Source organism: Ochotona princeps, chromosome 22 (assembly GCF_030435755.1).
Source record: "Ochotona princeps isolate mOchPri1 chromosome 22, mOchPri1.hap1, whole genome shotgun sequence".
Taxonomy (NCBI): Eukaryota; Metazoa; Chordata; class Mammalia; order Lagomorpha; family Ochotonidae; genus Ochotona; species Ochotona princeps.
The window spans coordinates 9,018,874-9,040,180 of record NC_080853.1 but is presented as its reverse complement, the minus strand read 5'-3'; the positions used below and the strand labels follow the sequence as shown (position 1 = coordinate 9,040,180).

The 21,307-nt window shown below is 52.0% G+C and overlaps 1 protein-coding gene across 18 annotated transcripts in view; it reads right to left on the bottom strand.

Annotated features, from left to right (window-relative positions):
• ZMYND8 (zinc finger MYND-type containing 8) overlaps window positions 1–21,307 on the bottom strand; it is a 91,200-nt gene that overhangs the window by 45,487 nt on the left and 24,406 nt on the right. For 10 of the 18 annotated variants that reach the window (XM_058679521.1, XM_058679514.1, XM_058679513.1 and 7 more), the window contains 3 exons: window positions 13,797–13,945; window positions 5,038–5,256; window positions 1,565–1,678 (listed from right to left, as the gene is read on the bottom strand). In XM_058679521.1, the coding sequence (XP_058535504.1) occupies window positions 1,565–1,678; window positions 5,038–5,256; window positions 13,797–13,945 (482 nt within the window). Of the gene's footprint in view, window positions 1–1,564; window positions 1,679–1,803; window positions 2,722–4,951; window positions 5,257–13,796; window positions 13,946–21,065; window positions 21,216–21,307 lie in introns of those variants that run through there. The other 8 variants (XM_012927187.2, XM_058679527.1, XM_058679517.1 and 5 more) reach the window with 4 other exon arrangements.

Here is a 21,307-nt window from a genome sequence, read left to right as displayed (position 1 = left end):
AGATGTTTCGACAACCTCCACAACCTCCTGCCCTCACTGATTTCACATTAAATACCATCATGAGCAACTTGGATTTCCCTTTTCAGTTTCTGATTCTACACTCATTGACGAGCGACATGATCCAGTCCTCTGTACAGAGTTGTCAGCAAAGGAAAATTCAACTCCAAAAAACATGAAATAACTTCTTGTCATTCAACATAAAAATCCCTGCAGCTGGGCCCAGTGGCGGTTCAAGTCACTGCCTGGGGTGCTGGCAACCCACATCAGAGTGTCGGCACCCCACATCGGAGTGTCAGTCAGTGCTCTGGGTACTCTGTTTCTACTCTTCTTCCTGCTCTTCTGCCTCGCAAGCCAGCAGATGATGACATGAGTACTTCGCACCCCTTGTCTCCCACACGGGAGGCCAAGAGGGGTGTCTAGGCTCCTGGCTCCAACCAACATGTTGGAGTCCCTTGAAGAGCAAACCAACAGATAAACTGTCTCTCTTCCTGACTCTGCCTTTTAAAAACGACTGCAGCAGAAAATATTTTAATTTTCTAACCAGTCTGAGGCTATGTAGGTTTGTTCTCAATCATTGAGATTTTACTAATAAGGCAGCTAAGATAAGGTGGGGCCAGCTCAACGGGCTAATCCTTCACCTCTGAGCACAGGTGTCGCATATGGACAACTATTCGAGTCCCAGCTATTCCAGTTCCAATATAGCAACCTGGTAAGGTACCTGGAAAATCAAAGGAAGATGACCCAAATACCTGGGCCACTGAATCCATGTGGGAGAGTCAGAAAAACATCCTGGCTCCTGGCTTCGGCCGGGCCCGGCCCTGACCACCGCAGCCGTTCAGTAAGTAAACTAGTAGATGAACGTGTCTCTCTCCTTCTCTCTTTAAGTCTGCCTTCCAAATCAATAAAAATAAATGTTGAAAGAAAAAGAAAGGGAGAGAAGGGGAGGAAGGGAAGAAAAACTATAGTTTCAAGGGGTCCTTGTGGCCTATGAGGTGTCTTCATGCAAATTAGTCAAGGGGGCCACCACCCCTGTGTCTTCAGGCATCTGGAGCAATCACAAGACTTTGTTTAAACCAGGTATTTTCCTTCATAAATACTCAGGCCACAAGGGCCAACATCTGACTCAGAGCACAGGCGGACATCACTGCCAGTCCACGCACCTGCCAGTCCACGGCGGCCACCGCGCTTGCCCATGTGGACTTCCTCCTGGGCCGAGCCTGCTCTGCCAAGCGCCCGCCGGAAGAGAAGCAACTGACTCTCACCTGGGTGTGTCTCACTTGCAGGGCCAGGTTACCAGTAACCAGGGTTCACTCAGCTGTCCCAGTGAAATCTGCCCAGGGTCACTCCACAACCAGAGTTTTAAATCCCCGCCAACTCTCTACTGTTCATCACTTCCTGGTTTAACAGCTTCGGGACCAAGTGCTCACAGTATGATGCTGCCCATGTACCTGAACTTGGGCATACAGAACAGGCGTCTGAAAGGTTTGGCCTACCTAAAAGGCTGACAAAAGGAGCAGTCCCTGTGTGCACTCAGGTGTCTAGCAAGAGGAACTTTTCTTCTTACCCCTGGCTGTTTCATTTTCTGAATGGCAAACTTGAGCAGGTAGGATAACTGTTCAATGGTGAGCATGGTCATGGCTTTGCTCTGCGTCTCGATGCATTCGGCTACTGTGATTTTCTACAAGTCAAAATCACAAACAAGTAGTCAGTTAGGAAAAATTATTATCCACAGTTAGTTCCCTTTTCACCTTCTTTTGGTGTGTGTGTGTGTGTGTGTGCGTGTGTACACACCAATGAACTCACCCATTAGAAAGTCATTCCCATCCAATGAGACTATTTTTTTCTTGTGGCGAGGACTCCAATCTACTAGGCTAGAATGGACGTGGTGGTAAAAATTAAATAGCGTATCAGTTCAACGGTGGTCATATGAGGAAGTTATCTTTATGTCACGAAGGGTGACAGGATCCAACAGAGCTGTGGGTTCAAGCCATGACACTAAAAAATCGTCACTGTTGGAATCTTGAATTTCAAGAATGGGACACAAAAGGAAAGGTCCCTCACTGATGGCAAATGGTGACCCTCTGAAACTCTGGGGCTTTCAGGAAACGGACAAGGCAGTGATGTCACTGAGGAAGACGAGATTTCCCTGTAGAATGAATCCAAGGCAATGGTGTTGGACCTGTATTAAATATGCCTTGGTTCTCCATCACCACTGAAGTGAACTTGACTCACAACAGTCTGGCAGACCACAAGAGGTTAATCAATTAAGGCCAGAGCTGTGACACGGCAGGTTAAGCCACTGCCAGTGATGCCACCAGCATCTACAAGCACTGGTTGGAATCCCAGCTGCTCCACTTGCCAAACCAGAAAATACAACTGAGAAAACGGCAAAAAAACACCACAGCCAAAGTTCCTGGGCTCCTGCCAGCCATGTGGCTGACATGGATGGAGTTCTAGTCTCCTGCCTTCAGTGTGACCAAACCCCAGGGACTGTGGCCTTTGGGGGGGAACTAGTAGATAAAGATCTGTCTCTCCTTCTTTCTCTGCAACTCTCCCTTTCAAACAAATACAATAATTCTTTCTTATAAAGGCAAACACGTCCATTTCACAGACCATGAATTTCTGAAGGAAAATTGCCATGAGAGAACAAACGGACAGGATGATGGAAGCCAGCGTGTGCTAAGTGTGCATGGCTCCACAGCCCAGGGCTTCGGAAGGTGTGCAAACACAGCAATCACAAAGCCACTCGGCTCCAGCGAGGCCAGCAGATGCGCCCAGCCATCTGGGCGGGGAAAGCTAGGCGATGTCAGCTCCAATCCATCTGGATTCTGGCTCCTTCCTTCCATCTCTGGTGCTTCCAAAAGGGGCTCGCAGATGTGTGTGGTTGGTGACTAAAGAAAAGGGACAACAGGGGCGCTCCGAAGCGGGACACCCGGACCCAGCGCCTGAGCTAGCAGGACTGAAACATTGTATCATGCCCATTGCCTACCCCCCTTTGAAGCTATGTGGGGCTCCAAGCCACAGACACTCCACACCCACCAGCTGGGGAGGGCAGTCTGTGTCCAGCAAACTATCCAGGGCAAACACTGGGACTGCCAATCCCAACAGCCCTCACTCCCTCTCACCACACTCTTTCTTCTGGCTGGCACTGCCTGGAGTTCCCACAACACTTCAAGTGCCAGGTGAGTATGTCTGAAGCCTTTTTGGCATGAGAGCTAGAGATCCAAGGTTGACCACTAAGCCCAAGGGCAAAACAGCAGGAACAGGAATATGGCAGCAGACAAGGGCTCATTTTTATTTGTGGCACATTGGCTTAAGCAGCCACCTGTGACTCCACAATCCCATAAGGATGCTGGTTTGAGTCCCAACTACTCCACTTAAAAGATCCAGCTCCCTGCTAACGTGTCTGGGACAGCACTGCAGGACTGCTCAACGACATGGCTCCCCGTACCCATGTGGGAAAACCCAGAAGAAGCTCCTCGCTCCTGACATTGGGGCCACATGGGGAGTGAACCAGAGGATGGAAGATATGTCTCTCCCTCTCTTTCTGTAATTTAATCTTTCAAACAAATAAATAAGGAAGGAAGCAAGGAAGAAATCTTCCAGCCTGATGGTATGACACGTGAGGAGGGAGCCTTGGGCTCAGATGCCCGTATCCTTCTTAGCCACAGGGGACTCATCCCCATAACAAGACAGAAAGAGCTAGGTCCTGAACAAAACATAGCCTGGCCCTGGATTCTTCCAGCACATGGAGCCATGGTCTCTGCAGTAATACCATTCAACCATTGTGAACTGACAATCAAGAATAGCAGGATAAGGACCAGCTCTGAATCCAGACCAAGGCACTGCTGGGCCAGGCACGTCCTTCAATGTCTCTGTAGAGAGTGACCCAAGAGAACCAGCTGCCACCTCTTGGCAGTTGACAGACACGATGCCCTCTCAATGTCACCATCCTAGTGAATGGGCATCATCGTCTTCTCTTGGTCCCGGGGCAAAAGCAGCACCCCAAACACCGATCCACCCCACTGCTGACAAGGTATGATTTTTTCCACTTCACACCCAGCTTCCTCATCTCAGAGAATGTGCAGTATGCTTTGAAATTCAGGAAGACTTTTCCCTTGAAATACTTTTGTAGGTGACACTTCCTGTCAGTGGCAACTTAGAAACTCCCAATGGCTGGCGGTCATCAGGCTAGAAGGCACCTGGGTGCGGGGGCGGCGCTGGTCACTGGTGCAATGCAGCAGTCAGGCTTGGCTGTAAACGAAGCACAGGGGAGCTCTCACAATGCCCAAGGCGCTGCTGTCGCCAGCTCCACACCTGCAGTGTCTCCCCAGGCAGCAGCCAGGCTCTCAACCTAAGGACAAGCCTCCAGGAGGACTTTCGGGACATCTCCATTGGAAACAACCTACGTACACCAACTTCCTGTTCCCATCCTCAATTCCTGGTTTCCAGGGCACTTTTTTTCCAAATCCGTTATATGCAAGGTGATCTAAGCCTGGTTTCGTGCACTGTAGAATTCCCAGCACCTCACAGGCACTGGGAGAAACACTGTCTCTGACAACGACACCGTCAGGTGACCCTCACGTGGAACTCACAACCACAATGGATCTTCCCAGCTTGGCTTCCATGCATGATCCAATGACTCAGAAGCAAACGGCATCCAGGAAGAAAAAAAGCAGCACGGGAACTTCCAAACCGTGTGAGAGGCTGCTGATCTGTGTGATCTGTGCTGATCTTCCAAGGTGTCCGCAACAGAAGACCCAGAGGTGGCTGCAGGCCTCAAAGCGTTCCAAAGACCCACGCAGAATGACACTCCAACCTGGGCACCACGGGGGAGTTCTCTGGCAGCCACAGGAGTAGAAGCCTCCGCAGATGACTGTCCAAACAGGAGGTGACCGGGACAGAGCAGGTGGGAGGCAAAAAAAAAAGTCTCTTTTCCCTGTATCTGGATTATTTGAAAAATGAAAACTCAAAGGAAAAAAAAAGAGAAAGAAGAGGACATGAGGCAGGTAATGCATTCATTCATCAAGCACTAACCTCACATTCAGGACAAAACCAGTCCCCCTCTGGTTCCGCTGTCAGTCTCAGACACTTAGCGTGATAAACCCGGGGACAGAGCTCACAGCAAAGGACTTGGCCTTCCCGGTGACAAACCCAGCAGTAGAAATCATTTCGTCCGTCCTGCGGTACAACATCAACAGGGTCTGTGGTGAGTGGCTGCTTCATATAGTAAAACGGACCATGTCTTAGTTCTGACTGAAATGTAGGCAAGAAAGACAGGTTCGGTTTCAAAACAAATGTGCATTCTCAACAGGCATTTGAACATCAACAACAACAAACAAAAAAATCACAACATTTCACAAACTCTTTTCACGCTAACTTGGGGTCACTCAACTAGCTATGATATTCACAGCTTGCTAACTCATACAAGGATGCTTCCTTCCATCGATGCTAGGGGGCCAGGGACGGAAAGCTAGAATCTGAGCCGCTAAGCCATCCCAGGCTAACCCATTGGCTACAACCCTGGAGGAAAACCTTGGATTCAAATTTGAACTCTACCTTGGCCATGTCTCTTAACCCTTTCAATATCAGTTTTCTCATCTGTAAACTGGAGACCCCCAAAAAATACCACATCACGGACCTGCACTGAGACCAAGAGGAACATCACACACGTATCCACTCGAGAACCCCACGCCTGACGCTGCAAGCACAGTTAAACGCCAACAGGTGCAAATCCAAAATTGCAAAGCCAGCACAAGTACAGCACAAGGCCCTGGGAGGATCAATAGCAAATCACTGGATATGAGTCACCACAAATAGTCATGTTTCCTCGGGTCTACCCAAAGCATAATGCACTTGTCACTAAAGCCTTGATTCCTGAACACGCCAATCTTCCCACGTGCCAGGGAGCCAAGTCTCTCAGAGGTAGCAACGGGCAGTAAGATGGAATGGGTCCAATGTGTTAGGGGAAACATTTCCCTAAGGAAGCATTACAGAACACAGCAAAGGCAAACTGCAAACACGCAAGACCACTCGCAAGATTCTAACTCCGTAGGGAAAACATCTATCAGAAACCAAATGAGCCCTGGCGTGCTGGTTGAGCTGGTTGGCATTCAGGTTAAGCTGCCACACAGAATCTATCTTAGATGGACGTGAGCACTGGCTCACGTCCCAGCTACCCCGATTCCAATCGAGCTCCCTGAAATGCACCTATGAAGCCAGTAGCACACAGTCCATGGACCAGGCCCCAGGGACCCAGATGGACTTCTGGGCTCCTGGCTTCCTCTCTGCCCTCTGTGCCCTACACAAGCTGACAGCCCAGGCCACTAAGAGAGTCAAACAGCATATAGAAGACCTCTCTCTCTCTCTTTCTCTTTCTCTCTCTCTCTCCCTCTCTCTCTCCCTGTCACTCTGTCCTTCAACTAAAATAAATCTTTAAAAAAGAAAGAAGAGTCAGCACTGTGGTATAAGGTTGGTTCAAGACCCAGGTGCTCCACTTCCCATCCAGCTCTCTACGGATGGCTTGGGAAAAAAGCGCTGGCAGCTGGCCCAAGTGCCAAGGTCCCTCATCCCCACATGGGAGACCCGGATGAGGCTTCTGGCTGCCAGCCTGGTCCAACTGCAGGCGCTATGGCCATCAGGGAGTGAAGCAACAGATGGAAGATCTCTGTCTCTCTACATAATGCTGACATGCAAATCAGTAGTTGGTTCTCTTCAAGAGACAGGGAGACAGGTGGAACCCGATAGCAAGCTTAGGAGCCAGTGTGTGGCTTTAAAGAAGCCACTTAACTCCTTGGTCCTAAAACGACGCAAGACAGCTCTGACTTGCTCTGCCCAAGCTCCAAGGGAACCTCACTGCATTCCCGGCTTCTCTACTGGCCTCCAGGAAGACATTACGGCTTCGTCCATCAAGACTTCACAGACCAGTGAGAGAGTGCAGAATGCTGCTAGATATTACAGATGACAAAATATTTTTCTATTGTGTTTTCTAAATGATTATTGCCGGTCCCTAGAAGGGCCGTTCATATTTTTAATACTAGCCTAACATATGAGGCCTTATTATTAACATCAACTGCACTATTTTTAAGCAATAACATTTTTTTTTGGTCCATGCCTCACACATCTATATTATTTAATTCCTCTGCAAAGTAGAGTGACAGAAAAAAGAAGAAAGAGATGAGATCCTCCTCTCCTGATTCGCTCTCCAAATGCCCCAACAGCCAAGGGATGGGCCAGGCTGAAGGCACGCACCAGGGACTCCAGCCAGGTCTCTCACATGGGTGACAAAGCTCCAAGAACTAGAAGCCTCCACCCATGGCCTTCACAGACACAGGAAGCCAGATGAGACACAGAGCAGCTGACTTGGGATGTGGACATGCCAAACATTGGCTCCACCTGCTGTGCCACAATGCCTGCCCTTCATTATTTTACTGGCTACAGTCCTGTAGGCTAAGATAAGGAACCATTAAGGTGAAAGGTTCCCATGTCTTCTTCCTACTCTTTCTTTTTTTGTAAGATGGGTTTACTTGAAATGCAGAGTTGCAGAAAGAAAAAGAGAAACGCAGAAACAAAAAGGTCTTCCTGCCTGTGGAAGACCTGGTCACAACAGCCAGGCCGGAGCCAGGCCAAATCCAGAAGCCAGAGGGCAAAGCATTCGGACCATCCTCCGCTGCAATGCCAGGTGTATCAGCAGGTAACTGGATCGGAAGCCAAAATGTTGGGACACAAGCTGCTGCCCATATGGGATCCAGACATTGTAGATGGTAGCTTTGCCCACCATGATACAATACTGGTCCCTCGGGACTTAAGATTTTAAAAAATTTATTAGGGAGAGTTACAAACAGGAGAAACAGAGAAAGAACCTTCTATTCACTGGTTCACTTCCCAAGTGGCTACAATGGCCAGGCCTTGACCACACCAAAGCCAGAAACCTGGAGCATCTTCCAGGCCTCCCATGTGGGTGCAGGAACCCAAGCACTTGGGCCATCCTCCCTTGCTCTCTCCTGGGTGCATTAGCAGGCAGCTGGATGGGAAACAAGCAACACCCACAGGAAATGCTGGTGTCAGGTGGCAGTTCTGCTACACCACACAACCACTCCATTCTAACTTTGCTTTCCAGAACATTCTCCAGATTTCTACCCTCCTGGATGCAGGAGGGTACTTACCTACAGCACCTGGGTGCAGGAGGGTGCAACCAGCCTCTTTCCACCTCCCTGCTCTCATTCCTACTAAGCGAACAGCCAAGTCGGCCAAGTCGGACGTAGGAGTACAGAAGTCTCCAGCCTGCTCCTTCCTCGTCTCAGTTTAACTTTTCAAACAGAGCAGCCTACTGGGTTTCCAGGGTAACCATCCCTGTTGTGACATTCGCTCCACGTTCCAGCGACAGTCTGTCTCACTTGCACCCTGACGCCCACCCAGAGAGTTGTCCAGAAGACAGGGCTAGGCTTTCCTGCAGGGGGGACAGCTGCGGGAAGAGGATTTACTGACCCTCCAAGCTCACAGCAAAGACTCCCCCCGACCCTCTCTGTCTTCTGCACCCCCACACAAGCTGACACCTGAGGCCAGAAAAGACACAGGATTTGGCAACTGCTCTCACCCCCAGAGAACATTGTCATTCAAAAATCAGCTTGGTCAAGTACACAGTGCTAGAGGGAAACAACAGAAGATAAGGCAACTCCCAGACAGGACAGGAGCTGCAGAGGGGAAGGGCTCTCCACCTGGTGACAGATGGCCCATGCAGGCCCGCCCAGCAGCAGCTCAGGCCAAGGTCTGCTCTGGAGGCTCTGAGGTGTGCTTGGGAAAATGCTTGCCTGATGTGCCTATGACAGAAGGGTGGGAGGGAAACACATTCCCCCTGCAAGGTAAGTCGCAGGTATCAAGCGAGAAAGCGACTTCCAAACAGAATGGGGGTGCCCTTGCAGTCGCCTTAAGCCTGTTGTCAGTACCCGGATTTCCTTTCAGTAGGAGGAGAGGAGCTGTTTTAAGATCAAACTGCAAGTGGACGCATCAAATACGACGGCTGAGCTCCCCACCCAGCAATCCCAGCACTACCGAGCCTTGATAGTCCCAGCAGCACATCCCTGCCCCCACCCCCCAACACCAGCACCAGGAGTGGTTCGGGGGTGGGGGTTCCTGGCAGCACCCAACTGCTGCGGACTCCTGGGGGGACGCCCCTCCACCTACAGCAATACTTCTGCTGTACTTCGGCTTCCTGGTTCATCTCTGTCAGCTCCCTGCCTGTAAGCAGTTCGTACACACACACACACACACACACACACACACACACACACACCTCCGTCAGCTCCCTGCCTGTAAGCAGTTCTCATCACACACACACACAACACACACAGCTCCTGGCCCACCAGTGACACCAACAGGTCACAGCTGGCGATTTGAATGGCTAACTGCAGATTATGAAAACAAATGTGTATTCATCGGCCAGCTCCCTCCACAGGCTAGCTTCACAAGAAAATGAGAAAGGCCTGTTCATTCACTCCTGAATCCCTGATGCCACACAAAGAGCCAGCAACCTTTACGTAGAAAGACAGTCAGAGAGGTCATAAGGAACACAAAATAATCATCATAATAAAACTAGACAATGCAGACATGAATGCATGGGCTGTATGCCAATAAAACTTTATTTATTTTTTTAAAAAAGCAGGTTTTGGTGCAGTAGCCTAGCGGCTAAAGTCCTTGCCTTGCACATGCCGAGGTCCCATATGGACATCAGTTCTAATCCTGGCAGCCCCGCTTCCTATCCAGCTCCCTGCTTGTGGCCTGGGAAAGCAGCTGAGGACAGCCCAAAGCCCTGGGACCCTGCATCTGCGTGGGAAACCCGGAAGAGGCTCCTGGCTTCAGATTGGCTCAGCTCCAGCCCTTGTGGTCACTTGAGGAGTGAAGCATCGGATGGAAGATCTTCCTCTCTGTCTCTCCTCCTCTCTCTATTTCTGACTTTCCAATAAAAAATAATAAAATAAATCCTAAAAAAAAAAAAAAAAGAAAAACAAAAAAACAGGCTCCCAGCATCCCAGCATATCCAGAACACAACCACAGAGCAGGTGCTCTGGCTGAACACACAGCAGACCTCAAACAAACTGGACACAGGCCATGTGGGAAACACAGGGAAATCCATCAGGTCTGACAGCAGCTCTCCTTGTCCCGCGTGTGATGAAAGCGCGGGTTCTGCACGTGGGCCAGGAGCCTCACGGTGGACAAGCAGCAGCAGGTCGTGGACACGCGGGCAGCCAGACTGGCCCTGGCAGCCCCCACCACCCCAGAAATAACTGTCTCCTCCATTCCGCCTTTCAAATAAATAAACTACTTTTTAAAAAGCTTCTCCATAAATTCCCCTAATACGGACTTCCCAAGAAATACAGAAGGGGTAACAGAAGGTCCAAACGGAAAACTGACCCCCATCTCCACAGGAAAAATCAATGGTCTCGATTAAACATGGAAATATGCAACATCTTTTGTTTTTTATACAAGAGGGAAGATCAAAACGGAAGAGACAGACACCACCACCACAGGTGACCAAACGACACGATGGCCCCAAGACTGGCCCCGGCATGGGGAACACAGCCGGCAGCCTGGGAGTGACACTACAGGGACGGGTGGGGAGTATGGCAAACCAGAGGGCGGGCCTCTCAGGGCAGCTCTGCTCAGCTGAGGCCGGACCTCTCTGAATGCCCTGGTCTGCACACTGGTGTCCCTCCCAACAACAACACTGAGATGTTAACTTGTGGACCTTGGGAGATGTGACAGGGTCTGCAGGCTGGACCCCTCACACCTTACAAGAAGTGGGCCACCTGCACATTAGGAAAGGGCCCAAGCAGGCTGGCACCCTGACCCCAGAAGCCCACATTGTGAGAGACGCGTTTCCACTGCTGAGATGCGACCGTTACCAGAGACGCTGAGTGTGGCTAAGAATGTGGAAACACAGTTTAAATTCCTCACGTGAAACTGACCCATCACAGCACTGCCCAGCTATAATTTGCTGCTTTTAATGTCACAATTTCGGGGTCAGGGAGAGAGCAAAAAGGAGGTAGCAGGAAGATATCCCCAGCACATTTTTTGGCCCACCCCCAGGAACCCGGATGGAGCAGCTTGGAGAAAGAATGTGCCTAGGGGAGCCACAGTGTGAGCTAGAAGGAATGATGGGGTCAAAGGGCAAGAATGACATCTCTTTGTAGTTCAGGCTACTCCGCCTTTGCTGATAACCGGCTCCTAGATGCCCAGACTACAGATCATATAAAGAAACAGTTTCGGTCCCAAGCCCCCATCTGCAAAGTAACTGAATATCAAGGACGGGAAAGCCACTGACAGAATGACGCAGCTGAGGGCCAGCAAGAGCCAAGTGACCGAGTGGGACAGGTGTCCCCGCCCCTCCCTGTCACTACTGAAGACTGGATATCCAGGAGCACGTGTGTGCCCTGTTCCCCGGGGCCCCTGCCCCAGCGTGTCTGCACCCTTGTCAAACCCACAGCTGCTAGTGGAGAGGACGTAGCCTGCAGTCACCACGTGTTGACGTCAGCTGGGCAAGGAGCAGCCTGACCTGCCAAAATCGGCTTCCAGAAACAGGGACGGCAGCCAACTTTGCAGTGCCAGGTAGGGGCTGGGACGGAGATCACACACACACACACACACACACACACACACACACACAGCAGGTGGGGGAAGGCCCTGCTCTCAGCAGCACTGGTTCCTAGGAACAGCCTGCTGGGCCATGTGATTCAGGAAGCGGATGGCTTAAGGCCTTCACGGTTCTGCATCTTCAACCCTGGCAGGTCTGACATCACTGTAGGGAGGCAGGGTACAGGCCAGTGACAGATCCCTGGTTTCACCCCAGGCAGGCAAGCTAAGCTCAAGCTCTAGCACCACCATCCCATACAGGCACGGGTTTTGAGTCCCAGCTGCTCCACTTCCCATCCTGTTTCCTGCTAATGTATCCGGGAAAGAAAGCGCCACAAGATGGCCTAAAGCCTTGGCACCCTGCAATAGCATGGGAGACATGGAAGAAGCTCCTGGCTCCTGCTCCTGGCTCTGGATCAGTCCAGGTGTGGCTGTTGTGACCACTTGGGGAGTGAACCAACAGGTGGAAGATTATTTCTTTCTGTAACTCTATCTTTCCGATAAAATAAAATGAATGCAATGAATGACACACTCGATTCCCTGGACACGCTTTGCCACTCCCAAATGCTTATAAGCCACAGCTGGCCTGTGGTGACCGTATGGGACAACACAGCCCTGTGATGTCTTCATGGCTGTGTTTTATTTCACACAGTACACGATGCTTCCACTCGGCAGAGAGCCTGGCTGAATCTTTCAATTCGACTATTACTATCTATGTCACTTAGCTTCATTAATCTTCTCACCAGGGGTCTGTGTGGTGGCACAGCCTCCTAACCCACTGCTTGCAACATTAGCATCCTGTTGTCAGAGCATCACTTCCAGGCCTGACTGCTCCCTTCTCATGCACCGGGATCCCATAGGGGCACCGGTTCTAATCCCGGCAGCCCCGCTTCCCATCCCAGCTCCCTGCTTGTGACCTGGAAAAGCAATGGAGGATGGCCCAAAGCCTTGGGACCCTGCACCCACATGGGAGTCCCTAGAAGAAGCTCCAAGCTCCTGGCTTCGGATTGGCGCAGCACCGGCCATTGCGGTCACTTGGGGAAAGAATCATCGGACGGAAGATCTTCCTCTCTGTCTCTCTTCCTCTCTATGTCTGACTTTGTAATAAAAATAAATCTTAAAAAAAAAAAAAATCCAAAACAACTCCACAGAATGAGCAGTGTCACTTTCCTTTTTGAAGCTGAAAAAGATCAGGCACAAAGGGATTAAATTGCCTCGGAGAAAAACTGAGCTGGTCTTTCTCTGTAATTTTCAGCTTGAAAATAGATTCATGCGTTGAGGCACACCTTTCCCAGGCCTGTGCATTTCCCCACTGCCAGCCCTCTCCCTGCCAAAGCAGAGTCCTATTTGCCCCCACACCCCACCCCCAGGACCCTCCTATAAAACAGAGTTCAGGACTCACAGTCCCACCCCACAGAATCCACATACAGACATGACCAGGATCCTAACAGCAACTCAACAGAGACTCACGTTGCCTTGCAAAGTCCATGAAGACACTGCTCCCCACACCTCTCTCCTAACCACAAGAACCAGCCTGCATCAGGGAACCTGAAAGTCACAGCGCCCCGACAAGCCCCACGTGGTCCCGAGCAGTCTCCACCTTGGACCAAGCCAGCTGGAGGCCAACAAGGGGTGAGGTGCAGACTAGACTCAGTGCCAACCAGCAGGAACAGAGACCAGCTAATGCAGTCCACAGAGGACAGCCTCTCCACACAGCCTCCGTCCCCAGGGTACAGATGAGAAAACTGATACGGGAAAGGGTGCACCCTTTAGGCGACCCATCACCTCCAGGCAGAGCTGGGCATTGGTACCACAGATATAGCCCAGGGGCGGGGCGCAGGGGTGGGAGAACCTCCCCAGACCACACAGGAAAAAATAGTCCTTATAACGGGGGAAATTTTTTCCAAAGAAAAACCCCAAATCCTTTATCTGGGTAGAGTTCTAGTCCCATAACACATCTAAAAACCCACTGGGAATATTGCCACAGGCCATTGGGAATTGCCCTCTCTGTCCTATGTAAATGACAATCAGTACATGCAGCTTGCTGAACAAGCCCCAAGCACACCAGCTCCAAGAGCCGGGCTTTTGCCCCCTGTCCTTCGGTCCCACCAGCCCTCTCTCCCCACCCTTTCCACAGGTACAGCCACTGCTCCAGGGGGCTCCCTTACCTGATCCTTATTGTTATTATTCAGTAAGCCAGGTTTCTTTTTCTTTTTAATGGGGCTTGTGGACGTATCCTGTGGCGAATGGCCATTGGAGGAATGAGGAGGGCTGGGGAACTTTCTCTTCTGGGCTATTCTTTCTGCAGAACCAGGATCTGAAAGAGACAGCACCACACAATGTAAAGCCGTTGGGACAGCCTCGGGCCCTCAGCACAAGGTGTCGAGCACCCAGTATCCTCAAACCATTCCCCCATGCCATCCCGACATCCCAGCCCTGGCTGGCCCTGCCTGCCTTTTCACTGTTCACCTCGGCTCTGAGAACCATTCCTGAGCCTCGGCAGCATTTTTGCAAAATCTCAACACAGTGCCACTGTAAAAACTGGGAGATTTCACATAACTTGGGTTTTTGGTGTTTTAAAAATAAAGTAGCTAAAAACCTTGCCTTGCATCCACTCGGATCCCACGAGCACCAGTTTATATTCCAGCTGCTCCACTTCCCATCCAGTTCCCTGCTTGTGACCTGAGAAAGCAGCAGAAGATGGCCCAAAGCCTTGGGACTCTGCACCTTCCTGGAGATCCAGAAGAAGCTCCTGGCTCCTGGCTTCCAATCAGCTCAGCTCTGGCCATTGTGGCCATTTGGGATATGAATCAGAGGATGGAAGATCTTTGTCTCTCCTCTTGATAAATCTGCCTTACCAATAAAAAGTAAATCTTTTTTTAACCAAAAAAAAAAAAAAAAAAAAAAAAGATAAAGACCTACAGACCCTCATGGCAAATAGCCAACACTATTAGAGATACGTCCTCCATTTTGCCACAGTCACTACCCTTCTCTCTTGGGCCCCCCGTTGAAAAGGCCATGACCAAGCTGCCCAGCGTTGTCAACCAGGCACTGGAGCCTTCTTATCCTTGCGAACTATTTCTGCTCCACATCCACGGCTGACAGCAAAAGCAGGAAGCCACACAAGGCTGGCCATGGACAGACTGCAGGGACACCAAAGTGCACACACTTCCTTCTGGGAGACAAGGGCAAGGATTCAAGCTGTCAGGTCAATCAGGTTTACACAGTCACCGAGAGCACATCCCACCTTCCCGAAGGTTCCCACGGCCCCACCACCTGCTTCAGACTCTCTTTCAAAAAAAACAATGCACGTTACATTCTCCCAGCTACTTCCTGTGAACACCATCCCACCCTACAGTGGTCCCCTTTGACCACAGGACCCCCATCCTGCCCCATGCCCCCAACCTTCACCTGCAAGGACACCAATCGGCTCCATGATTGAAGGGGAGCCTGCAGCTCAGCGTCCAAGGATGACACAGCACGGTGCGTCTGACATCCTGAGAGCAGGCAGATATGCCGACAGCTACATCAAAGGCACAGGATGGGATCTGGAATCTAGAAAATGACTCTCCTCCAATACGTCCCTCCTCCCCAGGCAGGCCTCAGCACGCAGGCTGCGTGGGCTTAGCCAGCTCTCCCTCTGCTAACGGCAAATCCATAGAGTCCTCAGGGCCATGTACAAGGCCTCCGGGCAGTTTGCTTTGACTGGGAAGTCTAGCAGATCCTCCACATATCCACCAAGCAAAAAAGATGAACGACGGCCCAAAACCCAGTCCCTGGAAGGGAGCTCTCCCATTTCCCTAAGCAGCAGGCTTCAGGAAACCCCTGAACACGTGCCTGTAGTACTGTGTGGAGAGCCCACCCTGAGAGAGAATCAAATTCCAAGCATAGGCACCTTGGGAATAAACGCATCCCATGGGATCACTTCACACATACCAAATTGGAGGCTCCGAGAGCCCAAAGCATTGGCCCAAAGGACAGGATGGCTAGTTAGTGAGCAAGGCCTCTTAAAACAGGTAGCCTGGGGGCAGCTGGAAGGATTCCCCTGGAGAAGGCCCCTTTTCATGCCCACAAGGGTCCTCACCCCACTCATGTGACCTCTGACCCCAACAATGTTCTCCTGAGAAACACACTCCATGAAGCAGGTGCAAGGGATTTCCACTCAGCACTGTGTACCCCCCCAAACAGTAGGAAAACCGGAATGTCCAGACATCCGAGGCTGACCCAGCAGAAGCTCACAGCCATGCAATGGGACACTCAGCTGCCGTAAACACTGTTGAAGACCCAACACAAACAGCTCCTGCTTCAAGTTGAAAAAGCAGCACACAGGCCCAGTGCGGTAGCCTAATGACTGAACGTCCTCACCTTGCACGTGCCAGCTTCCCATATGGGCACCAATTCGTTTTGCAACTGCTCTACTTCCCATGCAGCTCCCTGCTTGTAGCCTGGGAAAGCAGTTGAGCACAGCCCAAAGCCTTGGGACTCTACACCCGTGTGGGAAACCCAGAACAAGCTCCTGGCTCCTGGCTTCAGATCAGCTCAGCTCCAGCCATTGCAGCCACTTGCGAAGTGAATCAGCAGATGGAAGATTTTTCGCTCTGTCTCTCCCTTTCTCTGCGTATCTGCCTCTCCAATGAAGGTAGATAAATCTTAAAAGGGCCCAGAGCTACGGTAACCTAGTGCCTAAAGTCCTTGCCTTGCACATGCCGGGATCCCATATGCATGCTGGTTCTAATTCTGGCAGCCCTGCTTCCCATCTAGCTCCCCGCTTGTGGCCTGGGAAAGCAGTCGAGGACGGCCCAATGCCTTGGAAAGAGGCTCCTGGCTTCAGGTTGCCTCAGCTCCAGCCATTACGGCCGCTTGGGGAGTGAATCAGAGGATGGAAGATCTTCCTGTCTCTCCTCCTCTCTATATATCTGATTTTCCAGTAAAAATAAACTCATCTTTTAAAAAAAAGCGACACACATCTAATGCCACGTGCAAACCAACATAAGCCTCCTGGAAAAGATATAAATGCACCAACGCTTACATCAACGTAGAATGTTCTAGGACGAGCACTGAAGCAGGGACAGGATGCTGGACAGGGGCCGCTAGCTGCCTTGGGAGCAGAAGCCTTGAGGACGTTGAAGCGCAAGACCTTTCACCACTTTCCCTTGTGTCCTGGATTTACCCTGCACCTGGACATTAACCAAATGAAGCTGAAAATGAAGTAGCTACCAAGTTGCATTTCACAGGAAAAAGCGGCAGGTGTAAGTCAGTTCCTGGCAGTAAGCCATGAGGGAAGTGTGGTGCGTGGGCAAAATGTCTAGATAAAAGGAGGAGGCTGGGGTTGGCGGGGCTCTGACGATCCCCAATAATCCAGCTCAAATGGCAGAGCACAGGTGCTTGTCCAAAGCATTTGCGGGGGGCGGGGCTCAATCTCTGTCAGTTTGTCCTTTTCCTTAGACGACTTCTCAGTGCAGTGTGGGGGACCTGCACTCAGGTCATTCTTCATTTAGGCAGTAGTGCTGCTGGTCAGCACACAGCAGCAGCTGCCCACAAGGGCTGGCTCCTCTCAGACAGGGTTACACAATAGTGGCCATTAGCCAAGGAGTTACCTAGGCCAGCTGACCAGGGGCCTGCCAGGTTGCCATGGAGAATTAGATAAGAAGGCCTAACAGCGTGCCACCTTAACATTGCTAGCCAACTGGTTTACCTGGATTTTTCTAGCATTCTGAAAGAGCAGCACTGGATTTTGGAAGAGGAAACCCCTCAGCGAGTTCCAAGGTCAACCACACCAATCTGTCACTCCACTTATTAGTAACAACCCTCACCAAACAAAAACAAAAACAAACAAAACAGTAAGATGACAAAAAAGACTCCCACAACCTTCCCAGACAGCACCAGATAAGTGGTCCTGCCTTCCAGAAAAAGCCAGAAGCTGGAGCCCAGAGCAGCAGCCCAGCTACCACCCCATTAACCCCAATCCCCTCCAGGGGCAGAGATCTCTGACAAAGATTCCCTATTCCCAAAGTGTAATCCCTGACTCCCAGGCCCCACCGCACCCCAGACCTGCAGAACCTAAACTCCAAGGTGGGGTCCGGGAATCCATGTGTAAGGAACCACTCTGGGGACACGCTGCATGCTGGAATGTTCCATGGCAGGGATGAGCAGCCACAAGGTCTGCCAAGAACCATCTGGACTTCGATAGCATCATCCATCACAAACATAAAATCAGCAGCTTAAAAACTTGCCTGACACAGACTCAGGGAATTTCAAGTCTCACTGCCGATTGCCCTGGCAAGGCCAGAGCAGTTGATTCTGCAGGTCCCATGGGGTTGGACGTCCCCCACCCAACCCCACCCCCCCCCAATCCAGGGTGTGTCTCCGGAGATGGTCTGTGTTCTCTACTCAACAGTGCATCTCTGCTTCCCTGCCACTTTCCCTGGTGTTGGCTTGAGACTCAGGGAGCAAAAGCCAAGCAAACAAGCGAGGCCTTGAGGAAACACACAAGCAGGAAAGGGCTCTAGGCAGGGCGATTTTCCACCTCTCGGGGTTCTAGTGCCTCGTCCGAACAATGGGAAGGGCCACGCCAAGGGAACCGGGCTGGACACTGGTGTCTGGAAATCAAGTCAGTGCTCCAAGGACCACACGCCAGCATCTGCTCAAGAAAGCAATGCCCCAGCAAGGGGGCCTCTGCCACCGGCACCTTCTCAGAGGCAGAAGGAGTAAAAACAACCTCTCCAGAACTTCCGGAAAGAGAGGGGGGGACATCCTCAGAAATTAATAGACTTGCAAGCTGTGTACAGCCAACAAGGAAACCTTGCCTGAGCCCACCAAGGAACAAAGGGAAACCAGACTCCTGCGGGAGGGGAGGGCGGGGCTGCCGCAGGGCTGTGCGCTCCAGCTCCCCTGGCCTGAGAGGATTGCAAAGCTCCAGGCTCAGCCAAACACACAACTGCAGTTGCAAACACACCAATTCCCCCTGGAGCTAATGAGAGTTCAAGGTCTATATCCAAGGGGGCAGGAACTTAATAGGTTCCAAGCAACAGGCACAACGGTCAAGGGCAGGGGTTTGCCAGCCTGGAAGGCGCTCAGAGGGTCAAATGGAAACGTGCCTGCGGGATTCAGGGTCCTTCCGAGGCAGCAGGCCAGGAGCAGTGTGCTGGCCACGAAGACACCCTCCAGCCCAGTAGGGCCAAGGTCTCTGTGGATGGAGGGCAAGAACCTGGCTGTTAGTGACCTTTTCCAGAAAGTGGAGTCAATTTTTCTTTCTTCCATAATGATTTAATCCTGACCAGGATGATGTGCCAGGCACCTTTCATCTATAAACCTGGAACAGCGAGCAACAGCCAGCACAGGCTGAATCACCCTGAAATGCTCTTCTGCGACCTTCCATAAGGAAACAAGATCTGGAGCCTGGCACCAGTACCCCTCTGTCTCCCAGCAAGAAGTCTGGCCCTGAAGGGGTTAACCAGGCTGTGTGAAGAGGGCAGCCTGGAAGACAAGGCAGAGCTTGGAGGCCTGCAGGGTATTGAGAGACCCTCTGAAAGAATCCCTCAGCACTCCCCGGTGGGTCCTCTGGCAGAAGGAGCGCCCTGCTACAAGCTTATCAGCCATTCCTGGAGTGTTCCCAGTTAAAAGACTTGCTTGCCCGGCTGGCGTGGGCAGATGAGGTGCAGATGAGGAGCGATACATAGCGCTTCCTCTACAGTCCCCTCTAAGACCCTGGCTCAAGCTACCCAGACAGGAACTGCTGCACCACGCACCACAGTCCTCAACTCGGCTGCAGCCAGACTGCCCGGTGTAGAAGAGGCCCTGGATCCGGATCCACATTTTGCCTTTCATTTCCCTGGGACTGTAGACAGAGGTGTGGGGGCAGGGAATGCCCAAAGAAGGAGCTGCAGGAAGGAGGGCGGGACCCAGAGTGTGCGGGTCACACACCTGGCTAGCCAGGGTTACCCAGTGGCACCAGAAGCTGTCTTGTGCTGCATAGGCACCTCCCATAGCCCTCCACTTCCCCCTCAAGCCCTGACTGCATCTCCCCATGCAGGGTACACATGGGTGAACACACGCTCACGCTCACACACACACACCCGGGGCCTGAGTCACAGCACTTGCTGCTCTAGGAAATGACACACCATCACCAGGCCAGACTCCACCCTGCGGGGCAAGGGCCACAGCCAAAAACCCAGCACCTCCCAGACCCTTTCTATACACTTAAGAGTTCCCTGTGCAACGTGGGCCACAGTCTCTGGGGCCCAAACGGGGGGGGGAGGGGGCAGGGCGGGCCACAGGAGCAGCATGGCCCGCTTACTGTGCTCCTGGCCAGGTCCAGGGCAGAGCAGGACGAAAGGTCAGGGTGCTAGCCCCAGTGGCCAGGAATGCACTGCCTGAGTGGAGGCCCCAGCTCCTGGAAGCCACCCAGCCTCTCTTGGTGACTTCCTCACTCTACAAGATGGAGGCGATGGGGCCGTCTCAAGATTTACACAGGTTAATTCACATAAAGCAGGAGCATCCACCCAAGGATAACCACCACTCCTCTAACCCCCAACCCTCACCCCAGGAACACAACACCTTACATCGACCCCACAACGTCAAACTGAAAGAAAATATCTACAACCAGCACAGTGTCTCCAAGCACCAGCACTCCACATGAGCGCCGGTTCGAGTCCACCTGCTCCACTTCCCATCCAGCTCCCTGCTTTTAGGCTGGGAAAGCAGTTGAGCACGGGCCGAAAGCTGCATGTGAGACCTGGAAGAGGCCATTTGGGAAGTGAATCAACAGTGTCTCTCCTTTTCCTCTCTAAATCCACCCTTCCCATTAAAAAAAAAAAAAGCCAGCCTACACCAAATGGAGACCAGAAGCAGCCCCAGTTGGGATTTCTGGATTTCCATTACACTGAAAAACCCGAGTTTCCCCCAGGATTCCAACGGCAGGCTCTGAGGTGAGTGTAGGCCAGGGCATCCAAGTGACCTAGCAGTACTACTCCAGCTTGGAAGCCACACTCCCAACAGGCCCTCCAGGAAGCAATGCAGCAGGGCTTCCGGAAGACACTCAGCAGGCACCCCAGCCTCCGACCTCCCAGGAATCCTCCCTCACCCCATAATTATGCCATAAAGAAACAAAAGCCTGGAGCACTGGATGGGGAGGAGAGGGCAGACCATCCCCCACCCTGCTGAGAAGGGCCTAAGCCACAATTACCAAGCAGCAGCCCAGTGCCCAACAGCTCTGGTCCCCCAGAGCAGAGGCCCCAGCTGTGCAGAGCAGGAGGCCTGGGCCGGCTCTCCTGGCTCTCCTGCCTGCCAACGGGATCAACTTACCCCACCAGGGCAACCGGGAAGTGAGACTATGGAATGAAAGGGTGGGGCATTCTCAACTTAGAGTTGGGAGGGGAGAGGGCCATCTGGCCAGGTAGCTGGACACCAAGCAAGCTGACAAGGGGCAGGCCACTTACCTGCCATGGAGATCGTGTGGCAGCAACGGCTGCTCGGAGGGCCCGGCCACTGTGTTTTTAACAGGCGAGCTCAGGCTCACCCACGGCAGACATGCCTGCTTCCGGCTCCCGGAGGCTCTCCGGGGCGGGGAGTAGGGAGCCGTGGCGGAGACCAGTAGTCACCACTCTCCAGGCCGACCCTGCTCTGCACGCGTTAGGCCGCTCTGCGGCTACGGCGGGGCAAGGACAAGGTGACCTCTGTA